The sequence below is a fragment of the Gobius niger genome (assembly GCF_951799975.1).
Source record: "Gobius niger genome assembly, chromosome: 9".
In the NCBI taxonomy this organism is placed as follows: Eukaryota; Metazoa; Chordata; class Actinopteri; order Gobiiformes; family Gobiidae; genus Gobius; species Gobius niger.
Genome location: NC_136860.1, coordinates 36,971,557 through 36,997,890, shown reverse-complemented (window position 1 = coordinate 36,997,890; position 26,334 = coordinate 36,971,557). Strand labels below are relative to the sequence as shown.

The following is a 26,334-nucleotide window of genomic DNA, read 5'->3' as shown; positions in this document are numbered from 1 at the left end:
AAGTGTAAAGAGCTCGACCTGTTCTCCATCAAAGGCCTGAACTGGTCTCCTCGTCTGTGATTCTCCCACAAGTGTCACACACCTCTGTGGTCTCCGGCTCTTTATAAGTGCCTTTACATGAACCTGCCAATGGGTGATGTAATGTGCACGACCGAGCGGCTCTTTAAGGTGAACGCTTCCAACCGGATCTCAATTGTGAAAAGAGCCAGATCGTTTTTTCAGTCAATCCGGCGTGGCGTGTCCATTTAAACAAATAAATCAAATGAACTCGAGCCGTGAATCCCATCAACACCGTGAACCTCTGTGGTTTTACTCGCTGACTCTTATGGCCTTTGTCCGTTTCGATCATTGTCTAAAATAAAAGAACAATGAGGCCAATAAACATGGAGGTGGGTGAAGTTCACATGTTTTATTTTAAATGTAAGCTTGATCGCGGACTAAGGGTGCATTTTGTTGTGCCGAAGCTCCCAAACATTAAAGGGATGTTTCAGGATGTTTGACATAGGGCCTCGTTTCCTCGTTATCCAGAGTGTTGCTGATTTCTGGAGATGTTTTTTTAGTAATTCATGCAGTTCTTGTGTTTGAAGAGTTTCGTGGCGCTAGGCTAATACAAGGCTAGTGCATTTCTACGATGAGACAAATCACTGATAACACCAGACTAACCAGATAAATGTCTGTGTCCATAGAGTCATTTAAAATCCCTTATATTTGAGCAGCTTCAGCTTCGTGGTTGTATAAGCTACGCAGCGGCGGAGTTATCTGCTGGAAAATAGTCCCTCAAAATGTGATCATTCATGTGATGCAGGTCAGTTATATTCCAGACATGACTCTATGGACACAGACATGTATATGGTTAGTCTGGTGTTATCAGTGATTTGCCTCAGGTGCTCTGTGGAGCGGGTCACACTGTTTTTAATGCAGGCTAGCTGATACCATAGACATGCACTAGCCTTGCACTAGCCTAAAAAACTAAAACAAAATATCTCCAGAAATCAGCAACACTCTGGATAACTAGGAAATGAGGCCTTATGTCAAAAATCCTGAAACATCCCTTTAAACAAAGTGTGTTGTTGATCTCATACATTAAAATGTTCTTGAATTCCGACATGGATGTTTATGATTTCTGGCCTGAATGTGTTTGGCACCACTGGTTTAGGAACAACTGTCCAAAAGTGCTGAATCCAAAAATGAAAACAGTAAAAATGTAAATGGAGAGTCCGCAAGGCAGCAGGAAATCTCACTTTTTATTTTCTTACACTGTATTAAATTGTGACATTTCGGGCCATATGTGCTTCATCAGACGACTGACACTACTGTCAGTACTATATTTTTTTACAACAAAAAAAAATATCTCCAGAAATCAGCAACGCTCTGGATAACTAGGAAATGAGGCCTTATGTCAAACATCCTGAAACATCCCTTTGAGCTCCTAAACCGGAGTCCACCAGTTGGGTTTAAGATTGCATTAATCCCAGGGACATGCAGGTGTTTGTAACTTCCAGTTATGGCAGTTTTCTGGAAGGTGTTTATGTAACTGGGGGAAACTCAAGCCCTGTTTATGATGAAATAAAGAATCACAGCGCTTTGTGTTGAAGCTCTGTATTTAAATGATAGTTTTGAACACAACACAGTGGAAACATTAGGAGCATTAAAGCATTGTTGCAGGGCTCGTGCTTTTGAACGTCCACTTTTTGTCCAACCACCACATCCTGATCTGCGACAGACGACCGCGGCGCTGGGGGAAGGTTCAAGTCAGGACTGGTGGAGAGAGCGGCGCTGATGGAGTTCACCCACAGCTTCTTGTGAGGTTTTCCATCACGAAAGCATCTGTTTGAAAACCAGCAGCCTTTAAACAAGAGATCTCCAACCAGTAGCTTTAAACTCATCAGGGGGTGAGGGTTAGGGTTAGGATTAGGAACGGCAAATGTCGTGTAAATTGTGTTTCTCTCACACAGATCTTACAGAGCTTTAGAAACTAGAAGGTCTTGGCTTTCAAATGAGGCATCACACTGGCACATAGGCTGTAAGCTCTCCTGTCGATACGCTTTGAGATTTAGATATGCCTCATTTCTAACCCTAACCCTAAGGTAGCAGGTGACGGGTTAAAGGTCGCTCGCCAAAGACTTTCTACATCTCTATACGCTTAATAAAACATTTTTCAGAAGCCTTTTCTGTTTCTCTGAACATGCTGAACACAATCTGCAAACACACAACCGAGAAATAGTGTCTATGCTCAGGGTTTATACAGGCAGAAGCAAGTCAAATATAATGCTTTTAACATTTCATCAAACAGAGGGATGAGAATTGGACAGAATGGGAAACTTTTGAGCAAAAAAAGTTGTCACTTTCAGGAATAACTGCAACTTATTATGTTTTAGGCCAGAATATTGACATTTTCAGTAAAACTTTGTTGAGAGATGTCACTACTTTCCATATGAATCAGTTATTTAGGCTTCACGCACGGGCAGAGCAGCTTCTGTATGTGTCTGTTGATTCCCTTCATCTTGAGCCCGTAGATGACCGGGTTAAGCAGCGGATGGTACATGATCACCTGCAGGGTCACGACAAACCGCACAGTTTTACTAGATTCCGTCTGGATCCGCACTAAGAGAACGTCGTAAAAGATGAACACGGTGAGGTTGATCAGAACCAGCAGGTGTGGGAGGCAGGTCTCCATCGCTTTCCTTCTCATGTCTTTGGAGCGTCTCGCCAGGAAGAATATCCTGGAATACGTGTAAAGTATGAACAGCACAGGGAGGATGACGACGTTGGTGAAGACGAACATGCCGTACGTGGTTAATGTGGTGGAGCCGGTGCAGTAGAGCCTGTAAACGCTGCTGTTACAGATGACCCCTTTGAAAAGGAAACGGCAAAGCTTTTTCTTTACATTCAAACACAGAGCGACTGTATTCTGGGAGAAAGGAAGCAGCCACGCCAGAGCCAAGAGAACGCACACTCTGGTCTTTGTCATGATGGTGGGATATTGCAGGGGTTTGCAGATAGACACATATCGATCATACGCCATCGCTGTCAGAAGCATGAACTCACAAGCGCCTAAAGTGTAATAGGTGAACCACTGGAAGAGACAGACCGGGAGAGACACCACCTGCTTTTCGGACACAAAGTCGATCATGAGTTTGGGGTAGATCGCAGAGGCGTAAACGATGGAGTTCACCGACAAAGCGGCGATGAAAACGTACATCGGCTCGTGTAGGTTCGGGTGAGTCCAGATCAGGGATATAATCAGGGTATTGCTGCACAAGGTCAGTAAATAAGCTGCAAACATGATGACGAAATAAAGATGACCGTATTTGGACACTTCCACATAACCCTCGATTGTTATGAAGTGTAAAGAGCTCGACCTGTTCTCCATCAAAGGCCTGAACTGGTCTCCTCGTCTGTGATTCTCCCACAAGTGTCACACACCTCTGTGGTCTCCGGCTCTTTATAAGTGCCTTTACATGAACCTGCCGACTGGTGATGTAATGTGCACGACCGAGCGGCTCTTTAAGGTGAACGCTTCCAACCGGATCTCAATTGTGAAAAGAGCCAGATCGTTTTTTCAGTCAATCCGGCGTGGCGTGTCCATTTAAACAAATAAATCAAATGAACTCGAGCCGTGAATCCCATCAACACCGTGAACCTCTGTGGTTTTACTCGCTGACTCTTATGGCCTTTGTCCGTTTCGATCATTGTCTAAAATAAAAGAACAATGAGGCCAATAAACATGGAGGTGGGTGAAGTTCACATGTTTTATTTTAAATGTAAGCTTGATCGCGGACTAAGGGTGCATTTTGTTGTGCCGAAGCTCCCAAACATTAAAGGGATGTTTCAGGATGTTTGACATAGGGCCTCGTTTCCTCGTTATCCAGAGTGTTGCTGATTTCTGGAGATGTTTTTTTAGTAATTCATGCAGTTCTTGTGTTTGAAGAGTTTCGTGGCGCTAGGCTAATACAAGGCTAGTGCATTTCTACGATGAGACAAATCACTGATAACACCAGACTAACCAGATAAATGTCTGTGTCCATAGAGTCATTTAAAATCCCTTATATTTGAGCAGCTTCAGCTTCGTGGTTGTATAAGCTACGCAGCGGCGGAGTTATCTGCTGGAAAATAGTCCCTCAAAATGTGATCATTCATGTGATGCAGGTCAGTTATATTCCAGACATGACTCTATGGACACAGACATGTATATGGTTAGTCTGGTGTTATCAGTGATTTGCCTCAGGTGCTCTGTGGAGCGGGTCACACTGTTTTTAATGCAGGCTAGCTGATACCATAGACATGCACTAGCCTTGCACTAGCCTAAAAAACTAAAACAAAATATCTCCAGAAATCAGCAACACTCTGGATAACTAGGAAATGAGGCCTTATGTCAAAAATCCTGAAACATCCCTTTAAACAAAGTGTGTTGTTGATCTCATACATTAAAATGTTCTTGAATTCCGACATGGATGTTTATGATTTCTGGCCTGAATGTGTTTGGCACCACTGGTTTAGGAACAACTGTCCAAAAGTGCTGAATCCAAAAATGAAAACAGTAAAAATGTAAATGGAGAGTCCGCAAGGCAGCAGGAAATCTCACTTTTTATTTTCTTACACTGTATTAAATTGTGACATTTCGGGCCATATGTGCTTCATCAGACGACTGACACTACTGTCAGTACTATATTTTTTTACAACAAAAAAAAATATCTCCAGAAATCAGCAACGCTCTGGATAACTAGGAAATGAGGCCTTATGTCAAACATCCTGAAACATCCCTTTGAGCTCCTAAACCGGAGTCCACCAGTTGGGTTTAAGATTGCATTAATCCCAGGGACATGCAGGTGTTTGTAACTTCCAGTTATGGCAGTTTTCTGGAAGGTGTTTATGTAACTGGGGGAAACTCAAGCCCTGTTTATGATGAAATAAAGAATCACAGCGCTTTGTGTTGAAGCTCTGTATTTAAATGATAGTTTTGAACACAACACAGTGGAAACATTAGGAGCATTAAAGCATTGTTGCAGGGCTCGTGCTTTTGAACGTCCACTTTTTGTCCAACCACCACATCCTGATCTGCGACAGACGACCGCGGCGCTGGGGGAAGGTTCAAGTCAGGACTGGTGGAGAGAGCGGCGCTGATGGAGTTCACCCACAGCTTCTTGTGAGGTTTTCCATCACGAAAGCATCTGTTTGAAAACCAGCAGCCTTTAAACAAGAGATCTCCAACCAGTAGCTTTAAACTCATCAGGGGGTGAGGGTTAGGGTTAGGATTAGGAACGGCAAATGTCGTGTAAATTGTGTTTCTCTCACACAGATCTTACAGAGCTTTAGAAACTAGAAGGTCTTGGCTTTCAAATGAGGCATCACACTGGCACATAGGCTGTAAGCTCTCCTGTCGATACGCTTTGAGATTTAGATATGCCTCATTTCTAACCCTAACCCTAAGGTAGCAGGTGACGGGTTAAAGGTCGCTCGCCAAAGACTTTCTACATCTCTATACGCTTAATAAAACATTTTTCAGAAGCCTTTTCTGTTTCTCTGAACATGCTGAACACAATCTGCAAACACACAACCGAGAAATAGTGTCTATGCTCAGGGTTTATACAGGCAGAAGCAAGTCAAATATAATGCTTTTAACATTTCATCAAACAGAGGGATGAGAATTGGACAGAATGGGAAACTTTTGAGCAAAAAAAGTTGTCACTTTCAGGAATAACTGCAACTTATTATGTTTTAGGCCAGAATATTGACATTTTCAGTAAAACTTTGTTGAGAGATGTCACTACTTTCCATATGAATCAGTTATTTAGGCTTCACGCACGGGCAGAGCAGCTTCTGTATGTGTCTGTTGATTCCCTTCATCTTGAGCCCGTAGATGACCGGGTTAAGCAGCGGATGGTACATGATCACCTGCAGGGTCACGACAAACCGCACAGTTTTACTAGATTCCGTCTGGATCCGCACTAAGAGAACGTCGTAAAAGATGAACACGGTGAGGTTGATCAGAACCAGCAGGTGTGGGAGGCAGGTCTCCATCGCTTTCCTTCTCATGTCTTTGGAGCGTCTCGCCAGGAAGAATATCCTGGAATACGTGTAAAGTATGAACAGCACAGGGAGGATGACGACGTTGGTGAAGACGAACATGCCGTACGTGGTTAATGTGGTGGAGCCGGTGCAGTAGAGCCTGTAAACGCTGCTGTTACAGATGACCCCTTTGAAAAGGAAACGGCAAAGCTTTTTCTTTACATTCAAACACAGAGCGACTGTATTCTGGGAGAAAGGAAGCAGCCACGCCAGAGCCAAGAGAACGCACACTCTGGTCTTTGTCATGATGGTCGGATATTGCAGGGGTTTGCAGATAGACACATATCGATCATACGCCATCGCTGTCAGAAGCATGAACTCACAAGCGCCTAAAGTGTAATAGGTGAACCACTGGAAGAGACAGACCGGGAGAGACACCACCTGCTTTTCGGACACAAAGTCGATCATGAGTTTGGGGTAGATCGCAGAGGCGTAAACGATGGAGTTCACCGACAAAGCGGCGATGAAAACGTACATCGGCTCGTGTAGGTTCGGGTGAGTCCAGATCAGGGATATAATCAGGGTATTGCTGCACAAGGTCAGTAAATAAGCTGCAAACATGATGACGAAATAAAGATGACCGTATTTGGACACTTCCACATAACCCTCGATTGTTATGAAGTGTAAAGAGCTCGACCTGTTCTCCATCAAAGGCCTGAACTGGTCTCCTCGTCTGTGACTCTCCCTGAAGTGTCTCACACCTCTGTGGTCTCCGGCTCTTTATAAGTGCCTTTACATGAACCTGCCGACTGGTGATGTAATGTGCACGACCGAGCGGCTCTTTAAGGTGAACGCTTCCAACCGGATCTCATTTGTGAAAAGAGCCGGATCTTTTTTTCAGTCAATCCGGCGTGTCCATTTAAACAGATAAATAAAATGAACTCGAGCCGTGAATCCCATCAACACCGTGAACCTCTGTGGTTTTACTCGCTGACTCTTTTGGCCTTTGTCCGTTTCAATCATTGTCTAAAATAAAAGAACAATGAGGCTAATAAACATGGAGGTGGGTGAAGTTCACATGTTTTATTTTAAATGTGAGCTTGATCGCGGACTAAGCGTGCATTTTGTTGTGCCGAAGCTCCCAAACATTAAAGGGATGTTTCAGGATTTTTTTACATAAGGCCTTGTTTCCTCGTTATCCAGAGTGTTGCTGATTTCTGGAGATGTTTTTTTAGTAATTCATGCAGTTCTTATGTTTGAAGAGTTTCGTGGCGCTAGGCTAATGCAAGGCTAGTGCTTTTCTACGATGAGACAAATCACTTATAACGCCAGACTAACCATATAAATGTCTGTGTCTAGAGAGTCATTTAAAATATCTTATATTTGAGCAGCATCAGCTTCGTGGTTGTATAAGCTACGCGTTGGCGGAGTGATCTGCTAGAAAATAGTCCCTCAAAATGCGATCATTCATGTGATGCAGGTCAGTTATATTCCAAACATGACTCTATGGACACAGACATGTATATGGTTAGTCTGGTGTTATCAGTGATTTGCCTCAGGTGCTCTGTGGAGCGGGTCACACTGTTTTTAATGCAGGCTAGCTGATACCATAGACATGCACTAGCCTTGCATGAATTACAGAAAAAAATATCTCCAGAAATCAGCAACACTCTGGATAACGAGGAAATGAGGCCCTATGTCAAACATCCTGAAACATCCCTTTAAGCTCCTAAACCGGAGTCCACCAGTTGGGTTTAAGATTGCATTAATCCCAGGGACATGCAGGTGTTTGTAACTTCCAGTTATGGCAGTTTTCTGGAAGGTGTTTATGTAACTGGGGGAAACTCAAGCCCTGTTTATGATGAAATAAAGAATCACAGCGCTTTGTGTTGAAGCTCTGTATTGAAATGATAGTTTTGAACACAACACAGTGGAAACATTAGGAGCATAAAAGCATTGCTGCAGAGCTCGTGCTTTTGAACGTCCACTTTTTGTCCATCCACGACATCCTGATCTGCGACAGACGACCGCGGCGCTGGGGGAAGGTTCAAGTCAGGACTGGTGGAGAGAGCGGCGCTGATGGAGTTCACCCACAGCTTCTTGTGAGGTTTTCCATCACGAAAGCATCTGTTTGAAAACCAGCAGCCTTTAAACAAGAGATCTCCAACCAGTAGCTTTAAACTCATCAGGGGGTGAGGGTTAGGGTTAGGATTAGGAACGGTAAATGTCATGTAAATTGTGTTTCTCTCACACAGATCTTACAGAGCTTTAGAAACTAGAGGGTCTTGGCTTTCAAATGAGGCATCACACTGGCACATAGGCTGTAAGCTCTCCTGTCGATACGCTTTGAGATTTAGATATGCATCATTTCTAGCCCTAACCCTAAGGTAGCAGGTAACAGGTTAAAGGTCGCTCGCCAAGGACTTTCTACATCTCTATACGCTTAATAAAACATTTATTAGAAGCCTTTTCTGTTTCTCTGAACATGCTGAACACAATCTGCAAACACACAACCGAGAAATAGTGTCTATGCTCAGGGTTTATACAGGCAGAAGCAAGTCAAATATAATGCTTTTAACATTTCATCAAACAGAGGGATGAGAATTGGACAGAATGGGAAACTTTTGAGAATATTGACATTTTCAGTTCACCTAAACAGTAAAACATTGTTGAGAGATGTCATTACTTTCCACATGAATCAGTTATTTAGGCTTCACGCACGGGCAGAGCAGCTTCTGTATGTGTCTGTTGATTCCCTTCATCTTGAGCCCGTAGATGACCGGGTTAAGCAGCGGATGGTACATGATCACCTGCAGGGTCACGACAAACCGCACAGTTTTACTAGATTCCGTCTGGATCCGCACTAAGAGAGCGTCGTAAAAGATGAACACGGTGAGGTTGATCAGAACCAGCAGATGTGGGAGGCAGGTCTCCATCGCTTTCCTTCTCATGTCTTTGGAGCGTCTCGCCAAGAAGAATATCCTGGAATACGTGTAAAGTATGAACAGCACGGGGAGGATGACGACGTTGGTGAAGACGAACATGCCGTACGTGGTTAATGTGGTGGAGCCGGTGCAGTAGAGCCTGTAAACGCTGCTGTTACAGATGACCCCTTTGAAAAGGAAACGGCAAAGCTTTTTCTTTACATTCAAACACAGAGCGACTGTATTCTGGGAGAAAGGAAGCAGCCACGCCAGAGCCAAGAGAACGCACACTCTGGTCTTTGTCATGATGGTCGGATATTGCAGGGGTTTGCAGATAGACACATATCGATCATACGCCATCGCTGTCAGAAGCATGAACTCACAAGCGCCTAAAGTGTAATAGGTGAACCACTGGAAGAGACAGACCGGGAGAGACACCACCTGCTTTTCGGACACAAAGTCGATCATGAGTTTGGGGTAGATCGCAGAGGCGTAAACGATGGAGTTCACCGACAAAGCGGCGATGAAAACGTACATCGGCTCGTGTAGGTTCGGGTGAGTCCAGATCAGGGATATAATCAGGGTATTGCTGCACAAGGTCAGTAAATAAGCTGCAAACATGATGACGAAATAAAGATGACCGTATTTGGACACTTCCACATAACCCTCGATTGTTATGAAGTGTAAAGAGCTCGACCTGTTCTCCATCAAAGGCCTGAACTGGTCTCCTCGTCTGTGACTCTCCCAGAAGTGTCTCACACATCTGTGGCCTCCGGCTCTTTATAAGTGCCTTTACATGAACCTGCCGACTGGTGATGTAATGTGCACGACCGAGCGGCTCTTTAAGGTGAACGCTTCCAACCGGATCTCAATTGTGGAAAGAGCCAGATCTTTTTTTTTCAGTCAATTTTACCCAGAACTTCCAAGAATGAACACAAGAATGTTTCTGTGGAGTTTGTTCTCCCCGTGTGTACCACTAAAAACATGTACAATAGGCCAGGGTGAATGAGAGTGTGAGTGGAAATTAGCCTATGGTGCATCCATGGACAGTATGTGCATTAACATCAACTGTCCCGACCAAAGAAACAAAATAAACTTGTCTCCCAGAAAGAGCCGTGAAGCCCATCACTATTTTGAACCTCTGTGGTTTTCCTTTCTAACTCTTTAGGCCACGATTGGACTTTGTTCAAAGATCCATCAATCCATTTTCTTCCGCTTTATCCGGGGCCGGGCCGCGGGGGCAGCAGTCTCAGCAGAGATGCCAAACTTCCCGATCCACACACACCTCCTCCAGCTGTTCTGACCCCGAGGCCACACCTCCTCCAGCTGTTCTGACCCTGAGGCCACACCTCGTCCAGCTGTTCTGACCCCGAGGCCACACCAGGCCAGCTCGGAGACAAAGTCCCGCCAACGTGTCCTGGGTCTTCCACGAGGCCTTGTCCCACTAGGACATGCCTGGAACACCTCCCGCGGGAGGCGACCAGGAGGTATCCGGAACAGACGCCCGAGCCACCTCAGCTGCTCCTTTCGACGTGAAGGAGCAGCGACTCTACTCCGAGCTCCTCCCGGGTAACTGAGCTCCTCACCCCCAGACACCCTGCGAAGGAAACTCATTTCGGCCGCTTGTATTCGCGATCTCGTCCTTTCGGTCATGACCCAAATCTCATGACGATAGGTGAGGGCGGGAACGTAGATCGATCGGTAAATCGAGAGCTTTGCCCCGACTCAGCTCCCTCTTCACCACGACAGACCGATACAGCGACCGCATCACTGCTGACGCCGCACCGATCCGTCCGTCCATCTCACGCTCCATCCGTCCCTCACTGAGAACAAGACCCCGAGATACTTGAACTCCTCCACTTGAGGTAAGGACTCCCCACCGACCTGCAGAGGGGAAGGAGAACCATGGCCTCAGATTTGGAGGTGCTGATCTAGGGTTGTGATGGATGAGCAACATCGCGATGGAGAGCCATCATCGTGATGCCACGCCCAGGGCCGTAGCCAGGATGTAAAAAACAGTGAGGTCCGGATAGTTCTTTAAACCGGGGGGTCTGGGGGTCCTCCCCCAGGAGTTTTTTTAAAGATTCAGATGTAATTTCCTGTATTTTAAGTGATCAAAAACACTTTTGTCTCATCCTTAAGCTGTTTTCAAAAATTGCTTTTTGTTGCACCGTTTGGGACCAGGAGCCTGAGTGAATGTAGTGAGTGAGTGGATGGTGGTCGGACATGCAGTCCGGCAGTGGGTGCAGCCGTGCACCCCCTGAAGTTTTAGGTGACGAGTCACGTCGTACCCCCTACTTTGACATGTTGAATATCACAAAATAAAATCTATTTAATATCTATTTCATCCATTATTACTGTAAGCAGGTTTTTCAAACATTTGTGCTCGCCTGATTGAGAGGCAATAAGAAAGTCTTGTCCTAAATAAACACTAAAATATTAAATGAAAATGTCAGTTTTTAAGTGTTTTGAAAACGAGGCTGTGGGTGTGAATGGGTAAAGCTGAGGGTTTTGCTTTGGCTCATTCTGAACATCAGACTCTTGTTTGGACTCTGCGCTCTGGCCCCGCCCCCTCTGCGTCGCCCTCTCTGGCCCCGCCCCCTCTGCGTCGCCCTCTCTGGCCCCGCCCCCTCTGCGTTGCCCTCACTTTCAAACCACTGGTCGCTACAAAGGTGAATGCGCTGGTTTAAGCTCATTGTATTTGTATTTGTATTTATTTATTTAAAAGGGACAATGCATTTACACAAAGTACAGTATACTTAAAATGCAGGATTATAGCTCAAGCTAATTTCCATCCTCTGTCCCCAACTGGACCAGGCCCGGCTCCACCACACACCACTCACTCTGCAGAGCATCAGTCAGTCCTTAACACTTGTTCTGCACATTCACCCCTGCACTCACTCGCATAGTCCTATACCTTCTAAAACCCACACACTTTACATCTACACACACCCACATTCCCATACCCACAGACTTTGCTCCCGCACCCCCCCCGCCTTCCCATACCCACATTTTTCACCCACAACCACCCACCTTCCCATACCCACACACTTTCGACCCGCACCCCCCCCGCCTTCCCATACCCACATTTTTCACCCACAACCACCCACCTTCCCATACCCACATACTTTCCACCCGCCTTCCCATACCCACACACTTTCCACCCACACCCCCATACCCACACACTTTCCACCCGCCTTCCCATACCCACACACTTTCCACCCACACCCCCATACCCACACACTTTCCACCCGCCTTCCCATACCCACACACTTTCCACCCGCCTTCCCATACCCACACACTTTCCACCCGCCTTCCCATACCCACACACTTTCCACCCGCCTTCCCATACCCACACATTTTCCACCCGCCTTCCCATACCCACACACTTTTCACCCACCCCCACCCGCCTTCCCATACCCACACACTTTTCACCCACCCCCACCCGCCTTCCCATACCCACACACCTTTCACCCACCCCCACCCGCCTTCCCATACCCACACACCTTTCACCCACCCCCACCCGCCCTCCCATACCCACACACTTTCCACCCGCATCCACCCTCATTCCCATACCCACACCGACCCCCACCCTGCAACCAGCCCAGTCTCCTAAAAATGATAATAAAAGGTCACTTCTACCTAACATACACTCTCATACTACATATCAAATACTGTACAATGTCCAATGTTAAAACACATAAACATTTCTTTGCCAGAGTTCAGTTTATGCCAGGTTGTGTGGGCAGTTTTCAGCTTATGCCAGGTTGTGTGGGCAGTTTTCAGCTTATGCCAGGTTGTGTGGGCAGTTTTGATTGTCCAATAGCCATGACTTGAGATGTTTGGTGAACGAGCTGATTGTAGGCATCTCTTTTATGCTCGGTGGTTTAGTGTTCCAAGTTTGAGAGGCTCGGAAGGAGAATACTGCTTGTCCAAAGGCACTTTTTCGGAAAGGAATTGTACAATCACCTCTGGAACTTGCTCTTGTTGATTTGTTGTGATTCTTTTGAATAAATTCTTGTAATGGGGGTGGGGCTAGTCCTTTGAAGATTTTATATACAAGAATGGAGTCCACATATTTGATGAGGTTTTCCCAGCTCAATATCTCATACTTTTTAGGATTTTACAATGATGGTATGTCTTTGGTTTTCTATCCAAGACCTTGAGCGCTTGCTTGTATGTCGTCTCGATAGGTTTCAGAGTGGTCTTGCTTGCAAGCACTCAACTCGTCATACAGTACATCATGTGTGAAACAATCATGGCCTTGAAATAAAGTTTAGCTGATTCAAGTGTTAGGTTTTCTCTAATAAATCTAAAATTTGACAAGTTAAATTTCATTTTGTTCACTGTTTTTTTCACTTGTTGTTTAAATGAAAGTTTTGCGTCTACAATTACACCTAAATATTTAAATTCATGGACCGATTCAATTTGGGATCCCTGTATCAATACAGGAGGATGTGTATCTTCAGCAGAAGCAGTTTTTGAAAAAAACATGCTGACTGTTTTTGACACGTTGAGTACGAGTTGTGACTTTTGCAGCTGCTCTGAAACCTTCTGCTGACGACAGTTCTTGAGCTGCTTGATGTTTTGTTTTTGAGTGGACATAGATGATTGCATCATCTGCGTACATCTGGCACTGTACATTGGGAGGGCAACTTTCAGGGAAATCATTTATATAAAGGCTGAATAATAATGGTGATAAGGCTGAACCTTGAGGTAGCCCTAGTCCATTGTTACGAGTTGTTGAAATAAAATTTTGCACTTTAACATACTGTTTTCTTTGACTCAGATAGGATTCCACCCACTGTACAGTGCGCGGTGAGAAATTAAAATGGGACAATTTATTGAGCAAGATCTGGTGGTTGACCGTGTCCAATGCTTTCTTGAGGTCAAGGAACACGGCTCCGACCACGCCACCCTTGTCAAGGCTGTATTTCATTTTTTCCAGAAGAAAGCATACGGCTGTTTCGGTGGAATAATGCTTTCGGAAGCCAAACTGCATTTGATGAAGGTTGAATGAGCTTTGATTTAAATGATTGATAAGTTGTTCTGCAACACATTTTTCTATCAATTTAGATGCCACTGGTAAGATGCTTATGGGTCTATAATTACAAGGTTCTGTCAGATCTCCCAATTTAAAGATCGGTGTAATCACAGAGATCTTCCAGTGGTCTGGGAATGTGCTTGTGTTTATTGAATCATTTATAAGGCTTGTAATTGGAGCGATAAGAGATTTGTTGTATGTTTTTATGAACATTGTGTTCATCCCAAATGCATCTTTGGCTCCAGAGTTATTCAGTTCACCGATGATCTTCTCAATTTTCATAAAAGATACTGGACACAGATCAAAAGCTGGTGCCTCAGCAATAGAAGGCACCATTGAAAGGCTGGTGTCTGCCATTGTCGATGCACTTGATGTAAGATTCTTAACAGAATCCAGAAAGTAGGAGTTCAGAACCTCTGCTATTTGTGTTGGATTATTGATCAAGTCATTATTAAATTTTAATTCCTTAATGTTATTCACTGAACTGAAACTTCCAGTCAGTTTCTTTATGTGTGTCCAGACCTCTTTTATATTGCATTTTGCATTTTTAATGGCATTAATGAAGAAGTTTGCTTTAGCGAATCTGATATCTTTTGTCACCTTGTTTCTTAGTGAGGTGAAGATTTGCCTATCAGTAGTTGTTTTAGTTTTAAGAGCAGTCTTAAGTGCCCTATCACGTTGCTTCATTAAAGCCCAAATTTCTTCATTTAGCCAAGGCAAGTGTTGTTTCTGAGGCCTATGTTTTACTATTTTTTGAAAGTGACTTATGGTTTCTTGGATTTTTTTTGTGAACACGTTGCACTTTTCATCAAGGTCTAAATGTTCTTGTGCAAGATGCTCAGGCCAATTTATTTCACTCAAGGCGGTTTCTAAGTTGTTTATTTCGGATTTTGGAATTCGGAGGTGTTCACTTGGTTTGTTGAAGGGTCGGATAAATCTATTTTTGCATAATTTCCTTGAGAAAAGAATCATATTGTGGTCTGAGAGACCTGTGATCATGTTGTAGGTTTTAAGAATTCTGTCCTTCCTATTGGTGAAAACAAGGTCAATGCAAGTTTCAGTAGATTTACTTATTCTAGTTGGACCCTCTATTACTTGGACTAAGTCATGGCTACTTACAATTGATTTGAGCCTTTTCCGATTAGATTTTTCAAGCCAGTTGATGTTAAAATCTCCAAGGAGAATCGTCTCCTTCTTCCGATTACACTCTTTAAGAATGGTCTGTAGTTCATCGTAAAATCCATTAGAGGCAGCTGGAGGCCTGTATATTCCGATCAGTATGATTGACATTTGCGGAGAAAGACTTACATTTAGCCCAATGCATTCTAAGTTATTGGGTGAGGACCACTTTAACTGGGTGCATGTTAGATGTTTCTTTATGTAGAACATTACACCTCCACCCCTCCCCTCTGGCCGATCTTTTCTAAAGATGTTATATCCTGGTACATTCAATCCCGCAGTTGCAGAGTTTGCGTGTAACCAAGACTCAGTGATACATAAAAAATCAATACTGGATTCATTTAACAAATGCTGGATTTGCTCACATTTAGGCACAATGCTTCGAATGTTAATGTGTCCACCGAGTAAGCCTTTGGGTTTAGCTTTAGGGTTCCATAGTACACGGGCATGGTTTAAGGTCTGGAAAAACCTGAGTTTAGCAGATTTAAAAATAACTTTCTTTCTCGCCAGATGTGAACTTTTACTGACCGCAGTTGTTGAGTATGACGTTTGTTCCTTCGAGGCATTCTTATCCGGCTGCTCAACGCTATACAATAGGTGTGAACTTATCCTCGGGCATGCCGTGAGTGTACTGGGCTCCCCCGTAGATGTTAGCGCTGCTGCTCCCGGATCAGATGTATCCATCCTCGCGCAGAGCCCTGTTGGGGCTTTGCCGACCAGGTGAGTGAGCGGTCCCACTGTAGGTATTATAGCTGGTGTTCCAGGATCCAGTGATTCCAGCTTTGCGCATGGTCCCGTTGGGATATCATCGGCCACACGCCTCGCGTTGTGTTGTACACTTGGTTCCACTGTAGATGTAAGCAGGGCCGCTCCAGGGTCAGTTATCTCCGGCCTGGCGCATGGTCCTGCCGAGGTGTTACCAAACAGCTGCTTCGCTCTGGTCCGAGTACGCGGTCCCGCTGTAGATGGCAACGCTGCTGCTTCGGGATCCACATCCAGCCTGACGCAAGGTCCCGCCGAGGTGCCACCAAACAGCCGCCCCGGTCCGGCCCGAGTACGCGGTCCCGCTGTAGATGGCAACGCTGCTGCTCCGGGATCCACTGTATCCAGCCTGACGCAAGGTCCTGCCGCGGTGTCACCAAACAGCTGCTTCGCTCTGGCCCGAGTACGCGGTCCCGCTGTAGATGGAAACGCTGCCGCCCCGGGATCCGCTGTATCCAGCCCCGCGCCGGGCCCCGCCGAGGCCCTGCCGAAGAGCAGTTTCGTTCTGGGTCTTGTATGAGATTTCGTACTAGGTTTTACCGCTGCCGCTCCGGGATCTGGTGTAGCCACCCGCACGCATCGCTCCGCGGAGGTGGTGTCAGCGACCTGCTGCTTTGCGCTGAGTCGCGTGCATGGCTTCATTGTGGATGACAGCACCAAGGCGTAGGAAGCCGTGTGACCACACAGCTGTGCAGCTTCACCGGATCCTAGGTGCGATATCCTCACTGCTGCCCCCGACTCGGGCGGCGCCGCTGCCGCCTCGCCGGGCCCCCGCCTCACCGACGCCGGCGGCCGCCAGTCCCCCACCGCATCGGTAAGCAGAGTTGTAGTTTGATTCAGTAGGTGAGACCTTAGCCCAGGTTCGGATTGTGGTGACAGTGAGTGATGCAGCAGTCTGGCTGGCTGGCTGAACTTAGCCATGTTAGCATTGACCATGGGCTGTGGACCTGGGTTTAGCTCCACGTCTCCTGCCAGTAGCATCATTATGGTTATATGTGCCAATGTTTTGAAGATGTTCGCTGCATTCGCATTGTCTTGTTTCGAGGTAGCCAGTCTGGCACGGCCATCCTCGAGGAGTGTGTAGTAGCACAGATGAGTGGCTTCCATGGCTGTAGAGCACGGTTTTACAAAGTCCTCTTTTGCTAAACGCCGTCGCATTGTCAACAGTAAGAGGCACATTACTAAAATCGTAAATGTAATCCCCCTTTTTGATGGTTTAAGCATTTTAGCCACGGTGCATTGAGCACCGTTTTGAGGGCGCACGTCCATGGCCGCCATGTCACTTGTGTATAAAGCGAAGATCATTTATACGCAGGACAATCTCTGCATGAGACAGAAACAAAGTGAGCAGCAGAGGAGGAGAGCAGTGATGAGGCACAGACGCTTCTCCTCTCGCTCCTCAGATCAGAATGAGGAAAACTCCTGTTGTAAATGAAGTCACCGTCAGTCTGAGGCACTGGCTCCTCTCTCTTTATGACCGAGCAAAGAAATTGCATCTCGATCAAACTTTGGCGCGGTTCATGCTGAAGGCGCTGCTGTTGTAGTGAGGCTGACTCACAGCTGCGCCTCCGCGGAGTTTTACGCACTCGTGTCCAAAGCAGCTCATGAGGTTCAGTTTTAGAGTGGACACATTTAGGTTCATAATGAGCTCATCCACGTCTGAACTAGAGGCTCTTCCGCCTGTAGAAGCGCGTGTTTACAACATTCATTTGCGCAGTAAAGGATTAAATGTGAAAAAAAAAAAAAAAGCTAAAATTTTACCGAGGTCCGGACCCCCTCCTGTCAGAAACAGGCACTGATCTTCTGTAGGCCTTGTAAACCTTCAAACTGTGCAGGGATTGCACTGTAAATTCAATCACGAATATAACTAATATACACGCAAGTTTCAGTACCTGCCAGAAGCCATGACGTGTTCGCCGTAATTATTAAAGTAAAGACGCAGCTGCTCTGTTTCTGACGCGCAGAGCTCTCTCTCTCTCTCTCTCTCTCTCTCTCTCTCTCTCTCTCTCTCTCTCTCTCTCTCTCTCTCTGCAGCTCAGAGTTTAACAGCGCGTGGTTTTGCTTTGCTTTGCTTCATACGGAAACTTAAACCGTTTTAAAATGACGAGATGGCTCTCACATCGGAGCTAGCTGAGCGCGCATGGATTTGGATAATTCTCACGAAGGACTGAGAGAAGAGAGAGAGGAGAGAAAGAGGCGGTGCAGGAGGTACGAGGTTACGAGCTCACGGCCCGGGAAGCGCCTGGAGCGGCTTAAAAAACGCAAGCTACGACGCAAACGTGAACATATTGTCCCGTTCACCCACTGTTTCTAAACATTACGTTAAAACTGAGCAAATGCAAATAATAAGCTCCGATTTACATTCGTATTAGTGTGAGAAGAGTCTTGGTTTTGAGGAGTTGACGCTCTTAAGTCGAGAAATGGACGATATCATGTCGATCTGTAAACATCGTCAACGGCCAATTAAGGAAACATCTCCCAACCCTATGCTGATCCTCATCCCGGCCGCTACACACTCGGCTGCAAACCGCCCCAGAGCAGCTGAAGGACCTGGTTCGTTTAAGCCAACAGAACAACATCATCTGCAAACTGCACTTGTGGACACCCTTGTGCTCGAACATGGTGTTCGTTATGGACAAACTGCGACTGGCACAGAAGTCCAATAACAGAACACCACTCGGGTTCAGATCGGGGAGGCCGTTCTTCCCAATCACCCCCTCCCAGGTCTCACTGTCGTTACCCACGTGGGCGTTGAAGTCCTCCAGCAGAACAATGGAGTCCCCAGTCGGAGCACCATCAAGTACCCCTCCCAGGGACTCCAAGAAGGCCGGGTACTCTGCACCGATGTTGGGCCCGTAGGCCGAGACAACGGTGAGAGACCTGTCCCCGACCCGAAGGCGTAGGGACGCGACCCTCTCGTCCACCGGGGTGAACTCCAACACGTGACGGCTGAGCTGGGGGGATATGAGCAAACCCACCCCAGCCCGCCGCCTCTCCCCGCGGGCAACTCCAGAAAAATGGAGAGTCCAGCCCCTCTCCAGGAGTTGGGATCCGGAACCCAAGCTGTGCGTGGAGGTGAGCCCGACTATATCTAGTCGGTATCTCTCAACCTCCCGCACAAGCTCAGGCTCCTTCCCCCCCAGCAAAGTGACGTTCCATGTGGCCCCGTGGGCAGAGGCCCGGCCACCAGACGCTCGCGTTCGGGCCCCAACCCCAGGTCTGGCTCCAGGGTGGGGCCCCGGCTGCGCCATGCCGGGCGGCGTCACGGTCCTTGTATGTTGTACGTACATAAGAGTCTTCTGAGCTGCTCTTCGTCTGACCCGTCACCTCGGACCTGTTTGCCATGGGAGACCCTACCAGGGGCATAAAGCCCCAGACAACAGAGCTCCTCGGATCATTCGGGCACTCAAACAACCCCACCACGTTAAGGTAGCAGTTCACAGGGTTGTAATAAAGTAGCTGATTAATTAAATTAATCACATCACATGTTTTGACCAAACACACTCCTGGATCTGAACACATGCATGACCTGAAAGACAAACCAGGGGTCTCCAAGCTTTTCACATGATGAGGCACTTTTATGTAACAAAAGCGACGGAGAGCTACTAATGCATAAAAGAGGCTTGTCTAATGATGCCATTCAACGAAAATGACTTTAATTTTGTCCTTTACTCTACTTTAGAGAAAACATGATTAATGTTGTCAATTTTTTAATGTTTTTTTGTAGTGCTTTCATCCTCGTTTTTGTCTTTTTTGTTTTTTAATCTTGACATACACGGTCGTCCCAGCTCAAATGAATGATCAAAAAAGGTCCTCAGCTTGGTTTGATGATGGAGGTTTATGGACAAGTGCCGTTTTGTGCTTCTTGACTGTGACAGACTGCAGAGAGAGTCTTGGTTCTATTGTGTGGACCGTGTTTTTATTCCTAACAAAAATGACACAGAGCAACAGTTACCACAAATTAACAAATTGTATATTTAATGTGACATGGGCAGCATCTACAAAAGGAGCTTATGTCAGGCATGAGCTCACACTTTAGTTCTCCTGAGTAACTTTATCTTGACACGTTTAGTGATGGCAGCTCTGATCAGGGGCAGCTTCAGCCCATAGATGAGAGGGTTATTGATCGAAGGCACCATCAGATACTCCATTGACAAAACAGCTGTGATTACTGGGTTGATTTTTTTCGGGTCAAATCTGGTCAGCAACTGCTCGATAAACACGGAGCAGGAGTAGGTCACAAAGGTCACCATGTGTGGGAGGCAGGTTTGCAGCGCCTTCCCTCTCACCTCAGCGCTGCCTCTTTTGCAGACGATGAGGATACGCATGTACGAGTAAAACACAAACAGCAGAGGGATTATTATTGTTGTAGCAGCCACAAACCGGCCCACAATATCATTGGAAGTAGTGTCCACACAAGAATGTGCCACAACACGCCAGTTTGTGCATAAAAACCCAGGTAGTTTGTTTCCACACAGAGGCAACTCAACAGTCAGTGATAAACAATGGCCAATAGCAAAAATGGGATAAACTACAGCGGCTGTCCAGAGACAAAACACCTTCTTTACGGTCATTTTAGTGTGATAGTGAAGGGGCTGGCAGATGGCCACGAACCTGTCGTAAGCCATGGCTCCCAGGATCGTGAACTCACATGAAGCATATGTATAAATGACATATATCTGAGTGAAACATGAAGGTCGTGAGATAAAATGAGTGTCCGACAACAGATCGTACAAAAACCTGGGAAAGAAACCAGAGGAGCCGTACAGTGAGTTCACAGACAAGCAGCAGATAAAGATATACATCGGCTGGTGCAGAGATTTCTCCAGAATAATAGTGACGAGGATGATCATGTTTGCAGAGATTATTGTCAAGTAAATCAACAAGCACAGTATGAAAAATAGATATCGAAGGCGTCCATAGTCGGAAAAAAGTGTCAGCTGGAAATGTTTGGAATTCTGGCTGAAGTTCCTCATTTCTTTTTGCGATCTACACTAGGTGTCTAAAGATCAATGTGTTGGACATGCACAACAAGGATTTAGTTATTGTTGTGATGCTCTCAACAAAAATGAGAAACTGTCCTCACACTGCACTGTCTTATACTGTTTCCACATAAACAGAACCACCTCCACAGAAGAAGGGGCCAATAGTAAAATGGTCGTCCCCTGGAGCAAAGGAAACCTCCTCCTCCTACAAAAAAAAAAACATAATGCATTTTTAGGATTCAGCAAGTTCTCCGGTTTCTCCTGCAACTACAAGCATGTACAATATGCCAGGATGAATGAGAGTATGTTTGAGAAATTGGATATTAGCCCAAGGCTCCAGTCCAGCCCATGTGTTCATTAACATGCACTGTCCCGTCCAAATAAATAAACTTTGCCACAGTGTTTGCCCCATCGTCCCCGTGGTGCGACTTTACCCCTAAACCGCAGCAGTGCTTGCCTTGTGCTAAAATAAACAGTCATGAGGCTACATTGACTAACAACTATTTTAACTAATTCCACACACTGCCTAACAGAGGACAGTCAGATCTGGACAGTTTGGCTGAACTGATCAACACACTGTTGTGATGGGATGTGGCAAATCTGTGGGATGAAGCCAAACATACTGGTGTCTGAGGAAGGATTGCTTAGCCTAATCTGAAGAGTGCTAATGTTCATGTCATGATTCCTTTTAAGTTATGAAACTGGGGGTGCACCAATCCCAACCGGTATCAGAGCCGATATTGCCAAATACATGATGTCGGTTTGGGAATCGATTCCAAATATCTTATAAAATAAGATAAGATAAACCTTTATTGATCTCACAAAGGACTACTACCGATATACTAGACCGATGCCTGTTCTCACCGTATTAAAATCACAACTTTCACCAACTGCATCTTCGTGAATATAGACGTGCTGTACCTCGTTTAGAAGCTCCGAACCTGGAGAATCTCTGAGTTTGTTTTAACCTCCGTAAAGTGTTTTTGATCGCTGTGCAAAATGCAGCAGCTAGCAACAATATGCTAGTGCTAGCGACAGCATGCTAATTAAACCGACTGCATGCTAATTGTAGCGACAGCATGCTAATACTAGCGGCAACAAATGACGTCTGGGACAAACAGGACTGGATCACCTAAAGTAATAAGATCAAACTGGCCACAGCTGGAGGGCCAAGTGTTTGTATTTTAGTTTATGAAATGCTGGTAAAGAATAACTGATCTAACGTGTTTGTAATGCACAAGTTTAGTCGTTTATATCAATGCAACCTAAAAGCCTGTCATGTAGCCAAGGATTTTTACTGTAGAAAAGTCCAGTGATCCGTGTTTAATGTTTATATGTAAGTTTATTAATAGATATCAGACCAGATGAGGATTGGCTTGAGTCATTTAGGGAAAATTCTGTTGAGATTAAGGCTTTAACTCACGATTAATAAAGAAAAAAACACACTCCTGGATCTGAGCCACACATGACCTCAAAGACAAAGCACCTGCATTACCTACATATTGTAATTTATGGATCTCTAAGCTTTTTACATGGTACTTTTATGTAACAAAAGTGACAGAGAGCTACTTCTCCATTAAGAGGCTTATCTAATTACTCAATTTCAACAATAATGACTTTAATTTTGTTCCTATACTTAAGTTTATGAAGCTTAAAGTTTCCAGAGTCTCTCCTTTTTTTAAATCCCTCTCTTTAATTTTAACATATACATGGTCGTCCCAGCTGAAAAATAAACATGAACAAACCAGTACTGTTAAACAATTACCATTAAATTACTGGTGCCGTCCAAAATGGAGCGGTCCTCAGTTTGATGATGGAGGTTTATGGACAAGTGCAGATTTGTGCTTCTTGACTGTGACAGACTGCAGAGAGAGAGTCTTGGTTCTATTGTGTGGACCGTGTTTTTATTCCTAACAAAAATGACACAAAGCAACAATTACCACAAATAAACCAAGTGTGTATTTAACATGACTATAGCGTGGACAGCATCTACAAAAGGAGCTTATGTCAGGCATGAGCTCACACTTTAGTTCTCCTGAGTAACTTTATCTTGACACGTTTAGCGATGGCAGCTCTGATCAGGGGCAGCTTCAGCCCATAGATGAGAGGGTTATTGAGGGAAGGCACCATCAGATACTCCATTGACAAAACAGCTGTGATTACTGGGTTGATTTTATTTGTGTCAAATCTGGCCAGTGTCAGCTCGATAAACACGGAGCAGGAATACGTCACAAAGGTCACAATGTGTGGGAGGCAGGTTTGCAGCGCCTTCCCTCTCACCTCAGCGCTGCCTCTTTTGCAGACGATGAGGATACGCATGTACGAGTAAAGCACGAACAGCAGAGGGATTATTACAGTCGTAGCAGTCAGACACCGGCCCACAATATCATTAGAGGAAGTGTCCACACAAGAATTTGCCACGACACGCCAGTTTGTGCAGAAAACCCCGGGTAGTTTGTTTCCACATAGAGGCAACGCAATAGTCAGTGATAAACAAGGGCCAATAGAAAAAATGGAATAAACTACAGCGGCTGTCCAGAGACAAAACACCTTCTTTACGGTCATTTTAGTGTGATAGTGAAGGGGCTGGCAGATGGCCACGAACCTGTCGTAAGCCATGGCTCCCAGGATCGTGAACTCACATGAAACATAAGTATAAAGGACATAGATCTGAGTGAAACATGAAGGTCGTGAGATAAAATGAGTGTCCGACAACAGATCATGCAAAAACCTGGGAAAGAAACCAGAGGAGCCGTACAGTGAGTTCACAGACAAGCAGCAGATAAAGATATACATCGGCTGGTGCAAAGATTTCTCCAGAATAATAGTGACGAGGATGATCATGTTTGCAGAGATTATTGTCAAGTAAATCAACAAGCACAGTATGAAGAATAGATATCGAAGGCGCCCATAGTCGGAAAAAAGTGTCAGCTGGAAATATGGGGAATTCTTGCTGAAGTTCCTCATTTCTTTTTGCGATCTACACTAGGAGTCTAAAGATCAATGTGTTGGACATGCACAACAAGGACTTAGTTATTGTTGTGATGATCTCAACAAAAATGAGAAACTGTCCTCACACTCCACTGTCTTATACTGTTTCCACATAAACAGAACCACCTCCACAGAAGAAGGGGCCAATAGTAAAATGGTCGTCCCCTGGAGCAAAGGAAACCTCCTCCTCCTACGAAAAAAAAAACATAATGCATTTTTAGGATTCAGCAAGTTCTCCGGTTTCTCCTGCAACTACAAGCATGTACAATATGCCAGGATGAATGAGAGTATGTTTGAGAAATTGGATATTAGCCCAAGGCTCCAGTCCAGCCCATGTGTTCATTAACATGCACTGTCCCGTCCAAATAAATAAACTTTGCCACAGTGTATGCCCCATCGTCCCCGTGGTGCGAGTTTACCCCTAAACCGCAGCAGTGCTTGCCTTGTGCTAAAATAAACAGTCATGAGGCTACATTGACTAACAACTATTTCTAACTAATTCCACACACTGCCTAACAGAGGACAGTCAGATCTGGACAGTTTGGCTGAACTGATCAACACGTTGTTGTGATGGGATGTGGCAAATCTGTGGGATGAAGCCAAACATACTGGTGTCTGAGGAAGGATTGCTTAGGCTAATCTGAAGAGTGCTAATGTTCATGTCATGATTCCTATTAAGTTATGAAACTGGGGGTGCACCAATCCCAACCGGTATCAGAGCCGATATTGCCAAATACATGATGTCGGTTTGGGAATCGATTCCAAATATCTTATACTAGACCGATGCCTGTTCTCACCGTATTAAAATCACAACTTTCACCAACTGCATCTTCGTGAATATAGACGTGCTGTACCTCATTTAGAAGCACCGAACCCGGAGAATCTCTGAGTGTTTTAGCCTCCGTAAATGTGTTTTTGATCGCTGTGCAAAATGCAGCAGCTAGCAACAATATGCTAGTGCTAGCGACAGCATGCTAATTATACTGACTAGTGACAGCATGCTAATGCTAGCGGCAACAAATGAAGTCTGGGACAAACAGGACTGGATCACCTAAATCAGGGGTGGCCAACACGCGGCTCTTGGCCAATCAGAGTGTGGCTCTTTGCAAAATAATTGGTAAATATTTCCCATCCAACCATCGTCCTACAGACCCTGTTTCCTCTCTACACGCATGAATGAGAGTCCGCATCTGTCTCGTTTTCGAGGCGGTGTAAAGGTGCCCGTGCAGCCTCACTCACAGCGGGATGTAGGTTAAACAACAGGCAGATCGTGGCTCTGGGATCAGCTTCTGCTTTTCAGGTTTCTGATCAGCTACTCTTTATCTGCTGTAATTTGGCCTCATATTCACAGAAAAAGATCTACATTAGGAAATGGAAAAAAGCGGAGCTCTTATGTAGCAAATGATGCGAAACGCGACATCGTAACACGGAAATACACAAAGTCATGACTTTTCTTTCACATGTGACAGAAACTGTAACAGATAGAACTTAAAACAGACTCTCAGTCGTCCAGAGGCTCCTGGTTAAAGTTTAAGAACTTTGTGCAGCCGAGAGTGCGTTCTCTCTGCACAGTCCAGTCAGGACGAAGCTGCACTGAGCCACAGGCCAGGGGCGAATCAGAGAAGGGGCTCAGTGGGCAGGGCCCCACATACAAACACACCCCAGAATTAAAAAAAAAATCTATATATATATATATAATTCTGTCTCAGTCAGAGCAGAAAGCACAAAATGTCAGTTAATATACATGTATTTCATTCTTGGTGAGGAGTAAAACCATTAAATCTAACACAATTATTGAACAAAAAAAAGCAAAAGGCAAAAAGTTATAGTTTATTGTGATTAAATAAAACGGTCACATTCTGTTTAATCACAATAAAGCACCGCCCCGGGGTCTCGCTAATGGTCGGTGCCTTTTTTGGCTCTTCACAGGATCAAGGTTGAAAATGTCTTGACGTGTGTGAGTGAATGTGTGGTGGTGTCAGAGGGTCCGTTGGCGCAGACGTGTGCAGTCGCGAAAGCGCTTCTGACAGTCTCCCCCAGGGGAAACTGAAGCTACAAATGTAGTTTACACCACCGAGTGTGGAGTGAATGTACAAGTGTCTCATGTGAAGCGCTTTGTGACCATGTGCTATATAAATAAAGATCTTCTTCTTCTAAACTGGGTAGAGTCAATATGTGACAAGGCGAGTACTTCGACAGAGTCCTGCGGGATACAAACGTGTTATGTGGAACTGCGGCTTTACTTGTCTTTTAGCTGCTTCTTTCCTCTAGTATTTGCCTTGGCACTCCGAAATGATTCCATAAACCCCACCAAAAGTAACATGTCCTCCAGCTGATGCGGTCGGAGAACTCCGCCCACAACAATTGTGGCCCTTTTGCTATGGAAACACTACACGTAAAAAAATGTATTGTGTTGCGTACATTGGCCAAACAGGGCTGG

The 26,334-nt window shown here is 45.3% G+C and overlaps 4 protein-coding genes across 4 annotated transcripts in view; all 4 read right to left on the bottom strand.

The window, feature by feature from the left end:
• Positions 1-26,334, bottom strand: part of LOC306968079 (NACHT, LRR and PYD domains-containing protein 5-like) — a 429,270-nt gene that overhangs the window by 234,542 nt on the left and 168,394 nt on the right. The gene's annotated exons all lie outside the window — the stretch shown is intronic.
• Positions 8,712-9,641, bottom strand: LOC306968347 (olfactory receptor 6N2-like; the record flags this gene model as incomplete). The annotated part of the gene is made up of 1 exon (XM_079563690.1): positions 8,712-9,641. The coding sequence occupies one exon, from the start codon at positions 9,639-9,641 to the stop codon at positions 8,712-8,714; it is 930 nt and encodes a 309-aa protein (XP_079419816.1).
• LOC306968346 (olfactory receptor 51L1-like) lies at positions 19,947-20,771 on the bottom strand (the record flags this gene model as incomplete). Its single annotated transcript, XM_079563689.1, has 1 exon — positions 19,947-20,771. One exon carries the CDS (start codon positions 20,769-20,771, stop codon positions 19,947-19,949), a length of 825 nt encoding a protein of 274 aa, XP_079419815.1.
• Positions 22,923-23,747, bottom strand: LOC306968345 (olfactory receptor 51L1-like; the record flags this gene model as incomplete). The annotated part of the gene is made up of 1 exon (XM_079563688.1): positions 22,923-23,747. The coding sequence occupies one exon, from the start codon at positions 23,745-23,747 to the stop codon at positions 22,923-22,925; it is 825 nt and encodes a 274-aa protein (XP_079419814.1).